The sequence below is a fragment of the Colletotrichum chrysophilum genome (assembly GCF_026319265.1).
Source record: "Colletotrichum chrysophilum strain AFK26 chromosome Unknown scaffold_41, whole genome shotgun sequence".
Lineage (NCBI taxonomy): Eukaryota > Fungi > Ascomycota > Sordariomycetes > Glomerellales > Glomerellaceae > Colletotrichum > Colletotrichum chrysophilum.
The window spans coordinates 255,193-271,021 of NW_026517328.1; the positions used below are offsets into that span (position 1 = coordinate 255,193).

Here is a 15,829-nt window from a genome sequence, read left to right on the forward strand (position 1 = left end):
TCACACCGAGGAACTTGCTGAGCCGCTCGAATTGGGGATCATCCCGAACCCAATCGGCATGCCGGATCTGCCTCTTGTGGACTCTGACTGGGGAACACCGCCCACTTCACGAGGCAAAAAGACCTTACGTTTGCCATGTACGCCAGCACTGGCCAAGCCTCGGCCGAACTATCGCTGCCGACTGATGAAAATAACACTTTTTACATTACAGGCAAGACCTCCGATTGGCCAGGGCCACATAGACTCTAGCGAGAACGAGTGTAGGAGATCGCCAAGCCCACTACGACCTCCGCCTGTACGGTAAACACCGCTCGCCTAGGGCAAAGGTCCTCGTGCACAAAGCGTCACGAGCGGGCGCAGAGCTGTATACTCCAGTCGTCTTGATGTAAAGATCGCTTGGAAATCTGAAACCATGCGGCCTCAGCACAGGGCAAGCTCCCCGATCCCCAACACGATCCCCATTCCACATACGTATACTAAGTTGCTGTAGGCCTAGGCAATTAGTCAGATAGCGTAGATAGCTAAGACCGTGGCGTTCATCTGGACTATTAAAAAGCTCGGGCGATTTCCCGATTTCCCACTGATTGTTGAGCTGCCGTGAGACGCCTTGATTGACAATGATCACGAAAGCAACGAAAATGAACTCAACGGCATCGACGGAGAATCACGGAAAATCAAGAGTTCCACGACAAGCGTCGAATTCTAGCCCTAGCGACAATGAGGCAGTAAATGAGCCAAGCCCCGAAGCTGTCAAGTTGGCTCAGGGACGTAGAGTGGGTTCTGGCCCTGGAAGAAAGCCCAAGGCGTGTAAGTACGCCTATCCAAAAACACCGAGTGATGACGCTAATCATCACGTTAGGCCTCGAATGCAAGAAGTTGAAGATGAAATGCGAAATATTCCCTGGCGATAGAAAATGCAGGCATTGTCTTCGACGAAAGGTTGACTGCATCATCAAAAGAACATACATAGCCCAGGCCGACTCGGAGGAGTCACGAGCTCAGAGCTCGCCAAATTACGAGTGAGCTATCAAGGGAAAAGCATCGTGTGTACTCCAATACTAACAACCCAAAGAGAAAAGATCGATGCGATGCGAGAGGAAATCCAGCAAATGAGGCATTCATTGGATGCTGTACTGGGCAGAGGACAAAATCACAATTCCACTGAGAATCACCAGCTCAGGAAACAACCAGACAATACAGAGAAACCCGACAATCAGTATGCATTACATGTTGGGGCGACGCCGAACATTTCGAGTCCGCCCAAATCGTTGTCCGCGCGGGATGGCTCCGCGCGGGGAATAGGGGGGCGGGATGCCAACACGCGATTGGCCATGACCCGTGAGGATTCGCCCAACCCAGTTTCTGATGACGATCAACAGTACGGCCCTGAGACATTGGAAGAACCGATGGGTAGCCTCTACGAGGTGACACGACTTAGGAATGTCCGAAGTAACCAAGCAAACACGCCGCAACCAATACCAGCCGACGATAGCAAGTTGGATGATTTCATATCCCGCGGAGCTATATCTGAAGAGAAGGCCGAGGAGTTGTACAACATGTAAGAAGTGCCTTGCCCCTCTTCCTCAGTCGCCATCCGGGATTACTTTTGCGGTCACTACTAGGAGGCAACTCGCTGACCAATTTTCGTTGCAGCTTCCTCAAGACTCTGAATCACTACCTCTGGGTTGGCCTCGAACAGGTTCATCCATCATGGACATCGGTGCGCAAGTCGTCCGAACTCCTGGCAGCCACCATCCTGACAGTCACTGCGCTGCACATACCAACATCGTCTGACATCTTCGACGTCTGCTACAACGAATTCCTCTCGCTTGTGTCATCCTCCATGTTTTCTCGCTATCACTCGGTCGATGATGTTCGCGGCTTATGCATATCAGCGTTCTGGCTATCAGAGCACTCGTGGAAGCTGACAGGCCATGCTATACGTATTGCAACTGAGCTCGGCATCCACCAATCTTTCATACACGCACTCGAGGGCGACAAGGAACACTTTCTGAGGGCAAGGCTCTGGTATATGCTTTACGTTTGCGACCGTCACTTTAGTATTGCTTATGGTCGACCTCCTACTGTCGCGGAAAGTGTTCAATTACGGGAGTATGAACTGTTCCTAGCCAGCCCCTTCTCTGGTGTGCTCGACATCCGGATCCTGAGTCAAGTCAACCTGATGCAGATTTTGACCCGTGTCTACGAACGATTCTCTGAACGTCCTCTTCCGATCATCGAAAGGGCTTGTGCAGCCAACGGGAAAGCGACCAAGGCCAATGAGCCATCAGGAGTTAAAGGGCCACCGAAGATCTCTGCGGCAATGCTTGCTGAATCCGACTTCGACACCCTCCGAAGCTTCAACGTCGAAGTTGATCACTGGCGTATGCGATGGTACCCTCGACAACCACCCAGCCCTTTCATCGGACAGTTCACAAACAAGGGAGTGATTCTCTACTCATACTTCGCCAAGCTTCAGATCAACTCCCTCGCGATCCGCGGTGTATCGATCAACTCCGACAAGTTGTCGACGGAGCGCAAAGAGTTCGCCAATATGGCAATCTCAGCTGCCTCGAGCATTTTGACACTGGTTCAGGAAGAGGAAGACTTGAGAAGGGCCCTAGTCGGAACGCCTCTATACGTCCACACCATGATTACCTTCGCGAGTGTCTTCCTGATGAAGGTAGCTGCTAAGTGGGGCAGCATTATGGGACTCAACATCGATTATGCTAATGTATCTCGCCTCCTGGATAAGATGGTAACTGTGTTGAAAGAGGCAGTGACTTCAGAAAAGCACATGCTGAAGCATATAGGACAAGGACTAGAGAAGATGCTGCAACGTATGAGAACGGCTCGAATGCCTCGAAGGATACGAAAGGAAGGCGAGAACGAGACCACGGCTGGCAATACTGGTGTGGAATCGTATGACTGGCACCTTGCCTCTTCCTATGGTGTTGGGGCAGCCGGATGCATTGACGAAGGGATGAAAGATCCTGAAAGGAATCTGCTGAGTCCACCGAACTTGAGGACTCGGGACGCAGCACGGAACTGGGACTCGGCATTATACACTGAACCTCATCAGGATTCAATGTCAGACCTTGTGACTTTTGGGGACGACATGACTGGTATGAATGACACTCTAATGTATCAAGCATTTGGGACTGGTTCAGCAGGCGATGTATACAACATGCTGTCCAGTCAGTTCTTGTATTAACAACATTTAGCTTCTCTGCGTGTACTGTAAGACATGAAGCAAGCAGCACAAAGCAGGCCACGAACACTTTGAGAATAGAAGACTATCCAATCATCAGATCACCCACACGGGGATCAAAAATATCCTGACGCATCGATTTGTCTGAATTAGGGTCACGCGCTATGATGGAAGCCACTGTGATAGATGGCCGCTACCTCAAGGCTGAGTCCTAGGTATGGAAGTTGTTTGAATCGACAGCCAAGTGTTTTCAACCCCAGGTTTTCAGCCTTAGTCGCGTATTATGAGCTACACTGCGTACAAGTTACCTCAACCATAAATGGTGCCGCTCTGTTGGAATCATATCCGTACCAGCGATGAGGGAACAGGGTCCAGTTCCATGGAACGCTGTCGCGTGCAACTGACGAAGGACAATAGATCAATCTACGCCCAGACTTAGTTATCCAGGTTTCTTTGTCCTCGTATTGCATGACCATGACATTGCATGGGCTCTTTTGTGCAACCGGATTCTGTGACTGTTTCCTTGCGACGCCAACGGTTGAAAACCAGGCGGTTGGGCTGATAACAACATCATCCCCAGGAATGAAGGCGACTTGTCCCGGAATTAGAGGTCTCTCTTGATACCCATGCTCCACAGTTAAAACCTTCTTTCCGTCAGAGGCGTTAATGAGAAAAAGACGTTCCCATAGGGGTAGGATTTGCAGGGAATTAAAAGATTGTGTCTCCCCGTCCCACACAGATGATTTGTCTAAGCACCCTTGCTGAAAATCAAGTAATGATCCAGAGGAATCATGAATTTCCAAAGCTTCTCCACCGGCATATCCCGCCTTGAGTGCGATCAAGGATCCGGAGGAATTGAATGCCAACGAAAAGAAGAAATCCACCTGCATGGACGAAGCGCTTCTAATCCAAACTACAGCACCGGTATCTGAATCCATAGGTCTTACGGTATGGCCGTGAGAAACAGCCAATTGCGCTCCGTCGGGTCTGCATTCGATCGCTGTCCAGGCGTACCAATTAGCAGGATCCTGGAACGCTTTGGACCAACGGCTAGTGCAGGAAGGAAAGTTCCACACGAAAACACGCTGGTTGCTTTCTCCATCGACCATCGCGATATAGGAGCCACAAGGTGAGAACGTTAAATGTCGGTCACCGCCGTCTGAAGGCTTGTATTCGCAACTTCCAGCCTGCGAAACAGCCAGATTGGTGACTGAGCAATTGTAAACGACAGCCCCTACGAATGACCCAACCGCAAGGAAAGCCCCATTGTAGCTCCAAGCAATTGCAAAATCATTCCGTTTCTGACTTGAAATTTTCCATGGCGTGTCAATGACATCACCTTCTGATCCCATTCGTCCGTTGTCCCTAATGTGCCACAATGTCACTTTACCGCGTGATGACACGACGGCCAGACGCAAACCATCTGGAGACAGAGATTGGTGACCTAGATCAATGTCATCATCGCTGCCAACGGCGCGATGTGGGCTGTCATCGACGAAGCCTAGGTTGTTGATGGAGATGATTTCCACTGCGTCACAGCCGGCAGCAATATACTGTCCATCTGGGGAAAAGGAGACGCTAATCCCAGTGAATGGACCAATTCTGGGGGATCCTTTGAGACATTCCAAACGAGGGTCGAATGGTTGGTTGGGCATACCAACATACCAAGGTGGTTGATTATCGGTCTTCGACAGTGGGTTAAATTGATGACAAGTGGTGACTCATGTGATGATACATCCTTCATACTGTTCAAATCATAAATAAGGCCCGCCATGACAGCATCTTGCCACATGGAGTAATCCTTTTTGAACGAACCAACAGTTGCGAAGAGGAGGCCTCCATCTGATGTTGTAAGCTCAAAGTAGATTTGGCCTTCTGGAGCTGAAAGACGCTGAATGAGTCTGCCTGAATCCGCGTTATGGACGCTGACGGAATTTGACTGCTCGTTGTCAACGAGAGCTATGAACCTCCCATTGCTTGAGAAGTGAACCCGATCACGAGGATTGTCGTACCCATTGCCCTTGAAATCACCTCTGGGGGAGTTCCACCACGTATGCCAGGTGTGAATGGGATCGAATGTCTCGGTCAACAGATGAATCGTTCCATCACTTAGCGCACAAACAACTTTGCCGGTTGTTGCTGCTGATATGTAAAGCACGTCATGCCCTTCATTTCCGATGGAAAGTGTTGTTTCTGAGTGCATCAACCAATCCCAGAGAATGATAACACCCGAATCCAAGCCGATGGCCATCGTGCCGCGATGTGTGGAGGTGAGGCAATGAATGTCCTCGGTGGTTCTGATCCTCTCCAACAAGATTCCAGAAGCAGCATTCCAGATGTCGACCTCATCATGGAGGGCAGTGGCAATGTATTGTCCGTCATGGGACCAGGCCAGAGCGTGGACATACCGCTTGTACTGATGGAGAGTTCGCCTTGACAAGTCCCAGTCTTCAAGAACTTCTGGCATCTTGACAATCCAGTCTGGATCCTCGGATTGAAATCTCTGCTTAACCAAGGAAGCCTTAGGTGCAAAGATCAAGGCGGACACATATACCTGGCATGGTGCGAGGCTTATAGCGTGTTCGTTCTCAGCAAGGAAACGTCGAGCATCTTTCAAAAATGGCAGGACTCCTGACTGCGAGCTGTTTTGTAAGTTCGAGAACATGCCTTCGAGAACGAGTAAATCCACAGCGGCTTGCTGAAGAAGACCCAGCCAGCCCATTGCCTCGAACCAATAAAGTAGATATCGTGTAAGCAACTCGTAAATTCTGGTAGTATCCTGCACGGTTATCCCAGTACCAGACTCTCTGAGGTGCATAACCCAGTATCGACATGCGTATTCGAGAGACCGGGGGATGTGCTGTTGTATTCTTTCGCGAGGTATTTCCGTTCTTCGAGCTCCCGGGTCACTAAGTCGGCAAATGTCGTTTCTCAAGCCATGACCGCATCGATCACTCATAACTTGTAAACAGCAGTCGAATAGTTCCTTGTGCTTGGACCTTTCGTCGATCCAGAACGTATCATCATCCCCAGAGTGCTGTAACAAGTACTCTCGAAATGACAAATGGAAAAGTCTGATTGGTCTCTCTGGCTGGTCGTCCCCTGGTACATCTAAGACAGAGTGGAGGCCATTCAAAAGGTAGCGGATCTCTTCGTTGTCGATATACAAGAGCTCCCCGAGGGAAGCAATTGAGAGTGGATCCGCTAACAATATGATGGCGCCCACAACCTTGCGAAATTGTGCGAGTAGCTCCTTGCGTTCGAAGTCATTGAGATCTTCCAACAGTTGATCTAAGATCGGTCTGTATGTGACTTCAATGCCAGTCCGAAACCCTTGGCCTTGCCGCAGGACCTTGTCCAATTGTGCTTGGGGCCTGAATCTTCGTCTTCTGTCGTTGATAAACTTGCATATGGTCGAGGCGTAGATGAAAAGTGGAACAGAGGCATTGACGAGTTGGGTCACGACATTGTCGCCGGGCCAATCTTGGGCAATTGCATGAGACACACGAATAATCTCTAGCTCAGTTTCTAAGAAGGCCCGGATATCGTGTTCTATGACGGGTTGGGGAATGTCGTGCAATGCCATGTCTTGATGAGATCCGGTTGGCACATCTTCGAGGAAACCTAGTCGAATGGGGACCTCGGGTCTGCTAGTTAAGAATACACGAGCTTTGACGCCGGGTACTGTAGCCAGTCTTGAAAGGATGTTAACGATTAGCCGGCTGCTGTCCTGGCTTCTACCGAGTTCCGGACCATGTTCAAGATCGCATTCGTCCAAAGCATCGACCACCATAATCAACGTAGGAAGCGTGACATCAGATAGTGCGATACGACGGAGCGGTTCCAATATCAACTTGGAGAACTGCAACTCCAGGGACCTATCCGGGAGGTCCTGATCTTCTTGAATAGCTCTCAAAATTAGATCCTCAAGCTTTGGAACCCTTCTAGCGATCTGTCTTGCGATCGTGGTGACAAAAAGGTTGGCCGTGTTACGACCTTCTCGGGTTCTGTTGAAGAAAAAGCTTGCAGCGAGCTGACCTTTGTCCGCGAACATCTGTGCAACTGTCTTCGAAATGGTAGATTTCCCGGTACCTGCAGGACCTCTCAACCAAAAGATGCACTTCCCGTCCGAGCTGTCCGCCCACTCCACGATGGTGCGAAGAAGTTCTTGTCTTGTATCGGGGTGACACAGTCCCGCAGTATCATTGTCGTACGAATCGAAAGCGGCGCCTGAGGCACTAGGCAGAGTTTTGACATCCTCTATGTTTTCACGCTGAAGCGCAAGATGCCTAACTGAGTTAGAACTTGCTCGGGTGCATGCTTACGACCTCACATACATGTGATCCACCTGCAAGGCTGCTAGGAAACAATTCTTCCAGTGGCGTAGACTCTCAATGTTCTGAGACACCTCAGTGCTCGCGAACGGCCATTTGAGTGATTTCCCGATCACTCTTAACCGGCTGGGGTTCTTGCTAAGGTCAAGCCTTGCCGTCAATTCGCGCAGCACCATCTCGCATTCTCCAACATTACGACGGAACGTCTCGGAGGCTTCGAGGTGTCTCCTATGGCTGTGTTCTGTACTCTCGACTCCAAGAAGGCCTCTGACCTGGCCAACAATCTTAGCAAGGGCATCGCTTTCCTCTTTGAGCCTTCGGATGTCTCCATTTGCGTTTCGTGCCTTACTTATGTATTCGCCACAGACAATTCCGAGTTTGACAGAGAGATCGACAACGGCTATGACGTTTGCGAGAGCTCCAACAGCCTCCATATCTTTGATTGAAGAGACGGAACTGCGATAGAGAGCCCTAGGCTGAGAAGAAGATTTAACTTGCCAATTGAGTCGATATCTTGGATGCTTGCAGCAGCTGACGGTGCTGTGTCATGTCAGTCAACAGAAGGCAAACCCATTTACGCGATGTCGGCGGGAGTCGGATGAGGGGGAATGAGAGCGGTCGGAGAGGGGCTGGCTGGTTGTATCCAATCAAGCATGCACAAGCGGGTTCATCCACCTTCGAGACCTCAGGCACAGTTCTATCTGATCTTGTCCTGTGAAGCAAACCTGCAGCCTGATTGTGGATGCATGGCGACACACAGGGATGCATACCAATGAGGGAAGCTTGCCAAGGAATCGCCATTCATCCCGCTGACTGCATTTGCTGTACATAGTAAGGTAAGCCGAAGGCGAAATCTCCCAGTGGTGCAGGCTAGAAAATCCTTTCTAGCTATCAAATTCCAAATCGCGATCCAAATCAGTCAGATTCACGAATGTCTTTTTTTTCTTGACATTAATATGTATTGTGGTATGGCTGGTATCAATGCTCCATCTGGCTACTCCGCTCTGCCGCTGTGCTTCGTCCCTTGCTATCCAAATCTCTAGGTGGTTGTATTGAGCCAAACTGATGCATGACGCCTTTGCCATCCCGTGATATCCAAAACTTAATCATGAAATAACGCCCAGTAAATGTGTTGTATCGCGAAACTCCGTCTCCTCTAATCATCGAAGAGTCACCAGCCAAGGACGTTGAACCAGCTCTTGCGGGGGTCTTCGACGGCGCCGTCGAAGACCTTTTGGCGGGCGGCTTCGCTCTGGGGGTCTCTGTACTTGGCGAAGAAGCGATCCATTTGTCGTGACTCGGTCATGAGTTGCGAGCGGACGTTCATAGCGATGGCAGAAACTGTGACAAACGCCGTTAGTAAGGTGCTTTGAAGTCGTTGACGTTGACTTGGAGACTCACCAATGCCCACGGTGATGGCAGCAGGCAGGAACCTGGCAACAGCCGGGGAGGTGGTGGGAATTCTGGTGGGTTGGTTGACCATTTTAAAGGTTGTTTAGTGGGTTGAGGTTGAGGTGTTGTGGGTTGGTGGTGGTGTCTGTGTAAGACTAGAGAGAGATTGCCGATTGCTGTGTAATTGAAACACTAGAGATGTTTGCTTTTTGTGTGGTCGATGTGGACTGGAGTGCATCTAAGATCCTGTTCTCTGATCGCAGTCATGGTGGAAGCATTTATAAAATCAATCATACCTGCTTCTCCCGAGCGTGGTGTGGTTGGCTTCTTTGGGTTTTCGTGCGTTGTTCGTTGATAGTTCGAGGGTGGTGCGGTGTCCGGCCGAGTCTGGTGGTGCGGTGGTGTGATTGCGTCCCGATGGCGCGGTCCAGTTATTGTCTTTTTGCGGGTGGCTCTTCAGCAGCTGTCAAATTTGGTCTTTGGGGCGCCGGAACCCCTGTCTGTAAGGCTCCTTCGGGCCATATGGGGAGAAGATCTGACCCTAACTCGTTTGCTCTCCGCACTATTCCCCGTTGGTTCGTCCTGTGTCGACAGCCTTGGAAGTGGAAGGATTTGGGGCAGATCGGAATCTTTGGACCTGTATCTGGCCAGCGTGACTCTGTCGGTGGAACGATTTCTGCCCGGCTGGCGGCGACCCTATTCGTAAGCATGCATCCTGATTCGTTGGGGCCCAGCGGCGCAGCATTTTGCAGCTTGGAAAGCGGCCTGTCCAGTCCCCCGGAGCAGATCAAATGGTACGTTGAGCAATCACGGTCGGCACGATGCATTGATGGATGGAATCATGGACTTCGCCGTGCATGAGTTGACTTGGCCAGCGCGACGTCATGAGGACTAGTAGACGCTTCCGCGTGTTTCTCTTGTGGTTCTCTTGATTCTGCCTTCGCTTGTGTTTCTGGTGTTTTCCGGAGCCGACACCCTGATTGCAAAATTTGCGGGCGTGGCTGATCAGTTGGTTCGGCGGACCCGATCAGGAGATTTCGGGCCTTGCCGGCCCCTTTACGTTCACGTGTCTGCTGACAGCCCATCGGGCTCTTGCTTTCAATCCAACACGGAGTGTTATTCAGTCTTCAATGCTATCTTTGTCATTATTCTCTGCTTCATGTTGACAATTCGTCTTTTCTTAGTTCATGTAGATTCTCTTTCTCTAGGATTAATCTCGGTCAAAATGAATTGCGATGCATGCCCACCGATCTAGGCTGTCACTGCTCCTGATTGCATAAATCCCTTCTGTGGCACTTATTTAACGACAAAGATGGGGGTTTCGGAAATGGTTCATCAAAAACCTACCCCGCTTCTTCCGCGAAGGCGTAAAAGTTTCCGACATTGAGTATTGGACGTTAGACATTTCTCCAGCAATGGGGTTTAACGTGAAACTTGACAGCCATGCAGTGTTCATCCCATGCCAATCGTTTGAAGATTGTGGAACTTCCCCAGAAACAAGCGAGCTCCAGCGCAGTGGTTGAGCTAGAGCAACGCTGCAACGTCCCGACAGCGCATTAATACAGTGACGCCCGTGTCAACGGTGCGGTGCATGTCTCATTCGCTACGAGAGCCAATTAACGCCACTCAGTCTATTGAGTTTACCTAGGTAGGCAGTCGTTGCATCGCATGGAAACATTGACTTTTGGCTAGTTCCATTTCTGTCTATCGAAAGATTATTTTGTAACGACAGTATCGTTAACTTATGTTTGCGCTTAGCGGGAGGTTATTCCACTGATTCAAGCATCTTAGAACACAAGCTGCAAAGCCACAAGAGGCAACTTTGAAGCCTATGGAGGCTTTTGCCCTCCTGGCAAGTAGCGGAAAGTGGACATTATGGTCTTACACTCGCCGTGCTCTCTCTTTCCTTGGGTGATGTATCATCATACCTGTTTCTGTCTTACTTTAACCTCTTTGGTGTCCTGTCGTCTCTGTCAGCGACCGATGCACTGCTTGTCACACCTAGGTATCCCATTGAGATATTCTTTTACGGTACCCATGATTGCCTCGTGATTTCTTATTTATTTCACATTTCTGTCAATGGAAAAGCCACATTGTGGTCTCAGAGCAATAACTACCTCAGTTCTCAGTTGCGCATGCTCAAAAACGAAGACCCAAAGTTGTGTGTAGGAATCAAATGTTGGTAATTAACATTATGTACAAGAAGAAGAATGGTTCGACCTTTCGGCATACTAATGCTACTTTTTGTCTTGTTAACCTTGCATCAGTTAGGAATTATCTGTGTCCATGGATGCGAAGTGCCAATGGCGTTGAAACAACGATGGCGGTGCCTCAGCTTAGCCAGCCTGAACAGTGCCAGACCAACTTTGCTGCGTCAAAGCAGGGTGTGTTGTAGCAGGGCCAATAGTCCTCTTACTGCACCCCTGCTTCACCGGAACCTTGTTGAAGCGATCAGCAAGCCAGGGCAGGTAGTCCACCTGCGCGGCCTGGAACGCAGGATCATGGTCAAGTTCAGGGTAGAGGAGCAGCTCGGAGGAAGACTCTGGGAAGCTCTTGCAAGTGGCATCAAGATCCTCTTCCATAGTGTGAGAGTAAGTCAAAGTGTCGTTGACACCTTGGACGACAAGCATGGGAGCGGCTAGTGCATGCGGTCCAGCTCCGTTGTAGCGGGTCTGCCAGTCCACCAAATCGGGGTGTGTGAGCCAACTCGTGTTCTTGTAAAGTTGCTCCACTGTCAGCTGACCAAAGACGGTACCGCCAGTGGGGAGGCAGCCTTTGTCTGAGATGGGAATGAGGCTTGCGACGATGTCGCTGACGTAGTCTTCGACCTTGATGGAGCTGTACAGCTTGGAGACGGACTGGAGGCAGTAGACAGACACAACGTCGCCGACTGGGCCCCCGTTGGCACGTTCGAATGACTCGGGAATGAGACTGAGAGGGCGGAGGGCCGGAGCAACCGAGACCGCACCGAGAAAGCCGCCGCTTGCCTTGCCATCTCGCGCTTCACGCTCGTTGGTGCGCCATGCCGTTAAGCCGCCCTCGCTGTGACCGATGACGGCCCACTCTTTGGAAAGACGGTCGCCTAGGGCAGCACGTGCGGCCTTGAGGGCATGGGAAACATCGGCGGCGTGAAGGGCCCCGGCCTCATACATGAAGCCTTGCGGGATGTCGCTACCGAGTCCTGCGTAGTCGGGGGCGATGACGGCATATCCCGCCTGGGCCAATGGAAAGACCCCTTCCCACTCGTAATAGAGGGCCTTATGGTTTGTAGGGGCGCATTGGCGCTGAATTCCTGCGGTACCGTGTGCCCATGCCAAGGTACGGAAAGGCTTGTCATTTCCGAGAGGGTTTGCCCATGGGAGTAGGGCAAACGCTGTTGCGGGAATAGGCTTGCCATCGATGTCCTCGCTCATGTAGAAAAAGCGAGAAAGGGACATCCCTGCGGGGATAGTCCATATCTTGGAGGCCTGCGTCGCGGTAATATCTTGCCATTTGACGAGGTCACCAACGGCGTAGTCCGAGAGGTTGGAAGGATTGGAGTAGAAAGAGTCGAGTTTGACATCAATGTTGACCCAGTTGCTCGTGTCGTAGACTAACGACTTCCGGATGGCAGATTCGCAGTCTGCATCACAGACGTCGCGGAAATCGGCGGTAGCGACTCCGGAAAAGAGAAGAAGATAGCCTATCGAGGCTAACGCTCGGCTGGACAAGACCATGATCAAGTTTGGAACGTACTGACTGTTGCCCGATAGTGATGATGGAGTGATGTGGATGGCAAGAAGTCAGAAATCAGAAGAAAAAGAAGCTTACTTATAGTTCATCGTGGGCTTGGCCATCAGCTGAGTCCAAGTCTTTATTGTTCCAATAACTCCACCAAGATAGGAACGAAATATCAAGAGATAGGGATGACCCAGTACCGATGCCACTGCCGACGTGATAGCCCCTCCCAACAAGGTTAAATATTGAGACCCTGGAAGACGATCCGCGATGGATGGCATTCCTTTTTGAGGAAGCTGCAGCTGATGTGGAGATGCAATATCTAAGTCTAGAAGCGAATGAGACCTCGTTGGGCAAGATGACTCGAGGCTTGTGAGGCTGATATCGTTCCTCAGTCAAAAGGAATCTTCCTCCTGGAAACGAGAAAACATCTAATTGCCTGTCGGTTTGTACTTAACGCGACGTCCGCTTTCTATCGTTGAGGCGTAAACCACGGAAGAAAATAAACTTGGACAGAGAAGAACAGAGAAGAAAAGTGAAAAACAAATAAAATGAGAATGTTTTCGATATCTTCAAGACTTGGCATGTGTGTGGCAGAGAATCGGTGAAAAGCTCGTGGGACCATTTCCAAATATGCCCGCTAACCCAATCCGGTAGGTCGAGCCGCGGCAAGGGGTTCGGGTGATCGTCGTAAGAGGCATGCGGGTGCGCGATGCAACCCCCCGCAGCGAGGTTTGCGGCGGCCGAGGTCTCCGTTGACAAACCAGTTCATACAGCCGACTCAGGACAGTTACCATGTCTCGCTGCCGTGCGGGGAAAAGGCTGTTGACAAAGTTGTTGTCAAAGCGTAGAAGCCGGCCGAGGAACGGGAGGGAAGCGGGGCCGGGCGGGGTCCGCGTTGTTCACGATCACCGGAGGAGGTCTGGGATGGTGGGGGCGGATCTGTCGGGACGGTTGGTGAGACAGCAAGCGATTGGTTTTGTCTCGGATATGCTTAACTGTATTTGATGAGTATGCTTATATCTTGCTCTAGGTCCCAGGTAGTTCCTAAGCAGTCATCTTGGCGATGATCTCACAACATGACTCCATGGTCATTACATGCACCCTATTGCGTCCTCGTTGAGGGACGCCTAAGTTTTTAAGCCCATTGTACAGACATCATAGTCCGAACTTCAACTTTCGGATTTGCCGAGGCAAGAATGCCTCAATTGGATTTTTTTCGGTTTCGCGTTCGCCGCAGCGGCTTGTTCCAAGTCCGGTAACTCAAAAGGAGCACAAGATCAGACGGATAACATCAACCGTGTGACTGATATAAGAACCGATGTGTTTCCCCAAATGATCTGCAGAACCCGACTCACTTCTCGACGTATACTACTTTTGAACAAACCCAATCTTTTTCACGGTCATCAATACTAACCTAATCATCATCGTCAGCATCGCCATATTCACCCAAGCAAGATGAAGTCAGTACGGGTAATTGGGCCAGGGTCAATCGGCTGGGTCGACATCCCCCAACCCAAAGCTGGGCCCAACGACATCCTCTTGAAGATGAAGGCCTGCGGTATTTGCGGCTCCGACGCTTTTTTCGAGGCCGTGGGCGGTGTTCCGCCCCGCCAAAACTGCACACCGCTGGGCCACGAGCCGGCAGCCGAGGTAGTCGCCGTGGGGAAAGACATTGTCGGGCGCGATGTTGACGTCGGTGATCATGTCGTGATAGACACGATGGTCTTCACAGACGGGTATTTAGGGTCTGGCGGTGCGCAGGGTGCGCTGAGCGAGTACGTTGTCGTGCGGGACTACGAGCCTCGGAAACAGCTTCGCAAGATCCCCAGCCACATCCCATGGCACGTTGCCGCGCTCAATGAGCCTATGGCGGTTGCACTACGCGCTGTCAAGAAGACGAAGCCTGAGCCTGGCTGCAAAGTTGTCATTTTCGGTGCCGGTCCTATTGGCTTGGGTTCCATAATGGCTTACCGCAGGCAAGGTGCAGGTCACATTGTGGTGGTAGACATTGTCGATAACCGGCTGGAGAAGGCGACGCAGCTGGGCGCAGATGCAGTTATTAACTCAACCACAGTCGGTGATTTAGCAGCAAAGCTGGTCGAATTGCATGGCAGTGGGACGTTTCCGTGGAGTCAGGGAGTTCGCACAGGTACCGACATCTACCTCGACGCAGCCGGGGCGCCGCCCGTGCCGAAGCAGGTTGCTAGCATGGCAAAGTACGGGGCCACATTCTGTGTTGTTAGTGTTCACAAGCAGCCGACCGAGCTGCATTTTGGGGAGCTTGTCATGACTGAGATGACCATCGTTTTCAGTGTAGGGTATGTCAGATACGAATCACCAGCCGTGCTGGGCTTATCAGTGGGTCGCTAACACTTCGAAATAGATATCCCGAGGAGATTTTTGAGGTCACAGACGACATCATCGAGAACTGGGAGAAGTATGCAGAAATTGTGAGCGACCAGGTTCCGTTTGAAAAGGCGACGGAAGCGCTGGAGCTGGCTAAGACTGGCAAGGCAAATAAGGTTGTTGTCGTTTTTGACTAAGTGATCTGAGACGACCCCAATGCACCTTTAGGATCCATAGCGGGAATCGCTGGAAGCCAGTTACCGTAGTGCTACCGTTGTACAACGGTTGCGAAATCCTTAACGTTACCAGTCGGATGCGAGGCCGCTGATTGGCCGCATCAGCCGCCCCACCAGGGCCCCACGGCTTCCAGCGCGCTTCCAGGGCACTTGATACTGAGCTTTAGTGCCTGTCTTCTCGTAATCAATTGAGCAAATAGCTCAGCAGTAATATGCGATCAATCAGTATACAGCTAATACCCAGAGGATCAGGGTTCAACTTAGACCTTATAAAAGTTGAGTCGCAATTTTTGGCGATAATTTCGAAAAAGTCTAGGACCTCTCACTCAATCACAAATATGGGGCCGGGCTTTTGCCCTGCCAATTAGAGGCTGCTTAGTCACTATCGTTGCACACAGACTAACGTTAGCCCACACACTACCGTCGCGCAACTGTATCTTTCTGGGTAACGTTAGCCCTCAGCAACGGTTGTGCTGCGGTAACTACAGTACTGCCATTCCTAGTATGGATGGGTGGTAAACGCACTTGGTCAGTCGAAGAAACAAGACATTGCCTCTGCGAAGCTTAAAACTCTCTAGTCAAGTCATTGA

The 15,829-nt window shown here is 50.8% G+C and overlaps 4 protein-coding genes across 4 annotated transcripts; 2 read left to right on the top strand and 2 right to left on the bottom strand.

Annotated features, from left to right (window-relative positions):
* Positions 1-1,331: 1,331 nt before the first annotated feature.
* Positions 1,332-2,825, top strand: COL26b_005889 (uncharacterized protein; the record flags this gene model as incomplete). The annotated part of the gene is made up of 3 exons (XM_053178724.1): positions 1,332-1,558; positions 1,654-2,758; positions 2,814-2,825. 3 exons carry the CDS (start codon positions 1,332-1,334, stop codon positions 2,823-2,825), a joined length of 1,344 nt encoding a protein of 447 aa, XP_053037367.1.
* A 5,891-nt stretch (positions 2,826-8,716) lies between these two features.
* Positions 8,717-9,028, bottom strand: COL26b_005890 (uncharacterized protein; the record flags this gene model as incomplete). Its single annotated transcript, XM_053178725.1, has 2 exons — positions 8,717-8,886; positions 8,947-9,028. 2 exons carry the CDS (start codon positions 9,026-9,028, stop codon positions 8,717-8,719), a joined length of 252 nt encoding a protein of 83 aa, XP_053037368.1.
* Positions 9,029-11,273: 2,245 nt separating this feature from the next.
* On the bottom strand, positions 11,274-12,758 carry COL26b_005891 (uncharacterized protein; the record flags this gene model as incomplete). Its single annotated transcript, XM_053178726.1, has 2 exons — positions 11,274-12,675; positions 12,748-12,758. 2 exons carry the CDS (start codon positions 12,756-12,758, stop codon positions 11,274-11,276), a joined length of 1,413 nt encoding a protein of 470 aa, XP_053037369.1.
* Positions 12,759-14,112: 1,354 nt separating this feature from the next.
* COL26b_005892 (uncharacterized protein) lies at positions 14,113-15,200 on the top strand (the record flags this gene model as incomplete). Its single annotated transcript, XM_053178727.1, has 2 exons — positions 14,113-14,975; positions 15,041-15,200. The coding sequence occupies 2 exons, from the start codon at positions 14,113-14,115 to the stop codon at positions 15,198-15,200; spliced, it is 1,023 nt and encodes a 340-aa protein (XP_053037370.1).
* Between the last annotated feature and the right edge of the window lie 629 nt (positions 15,201-15,829).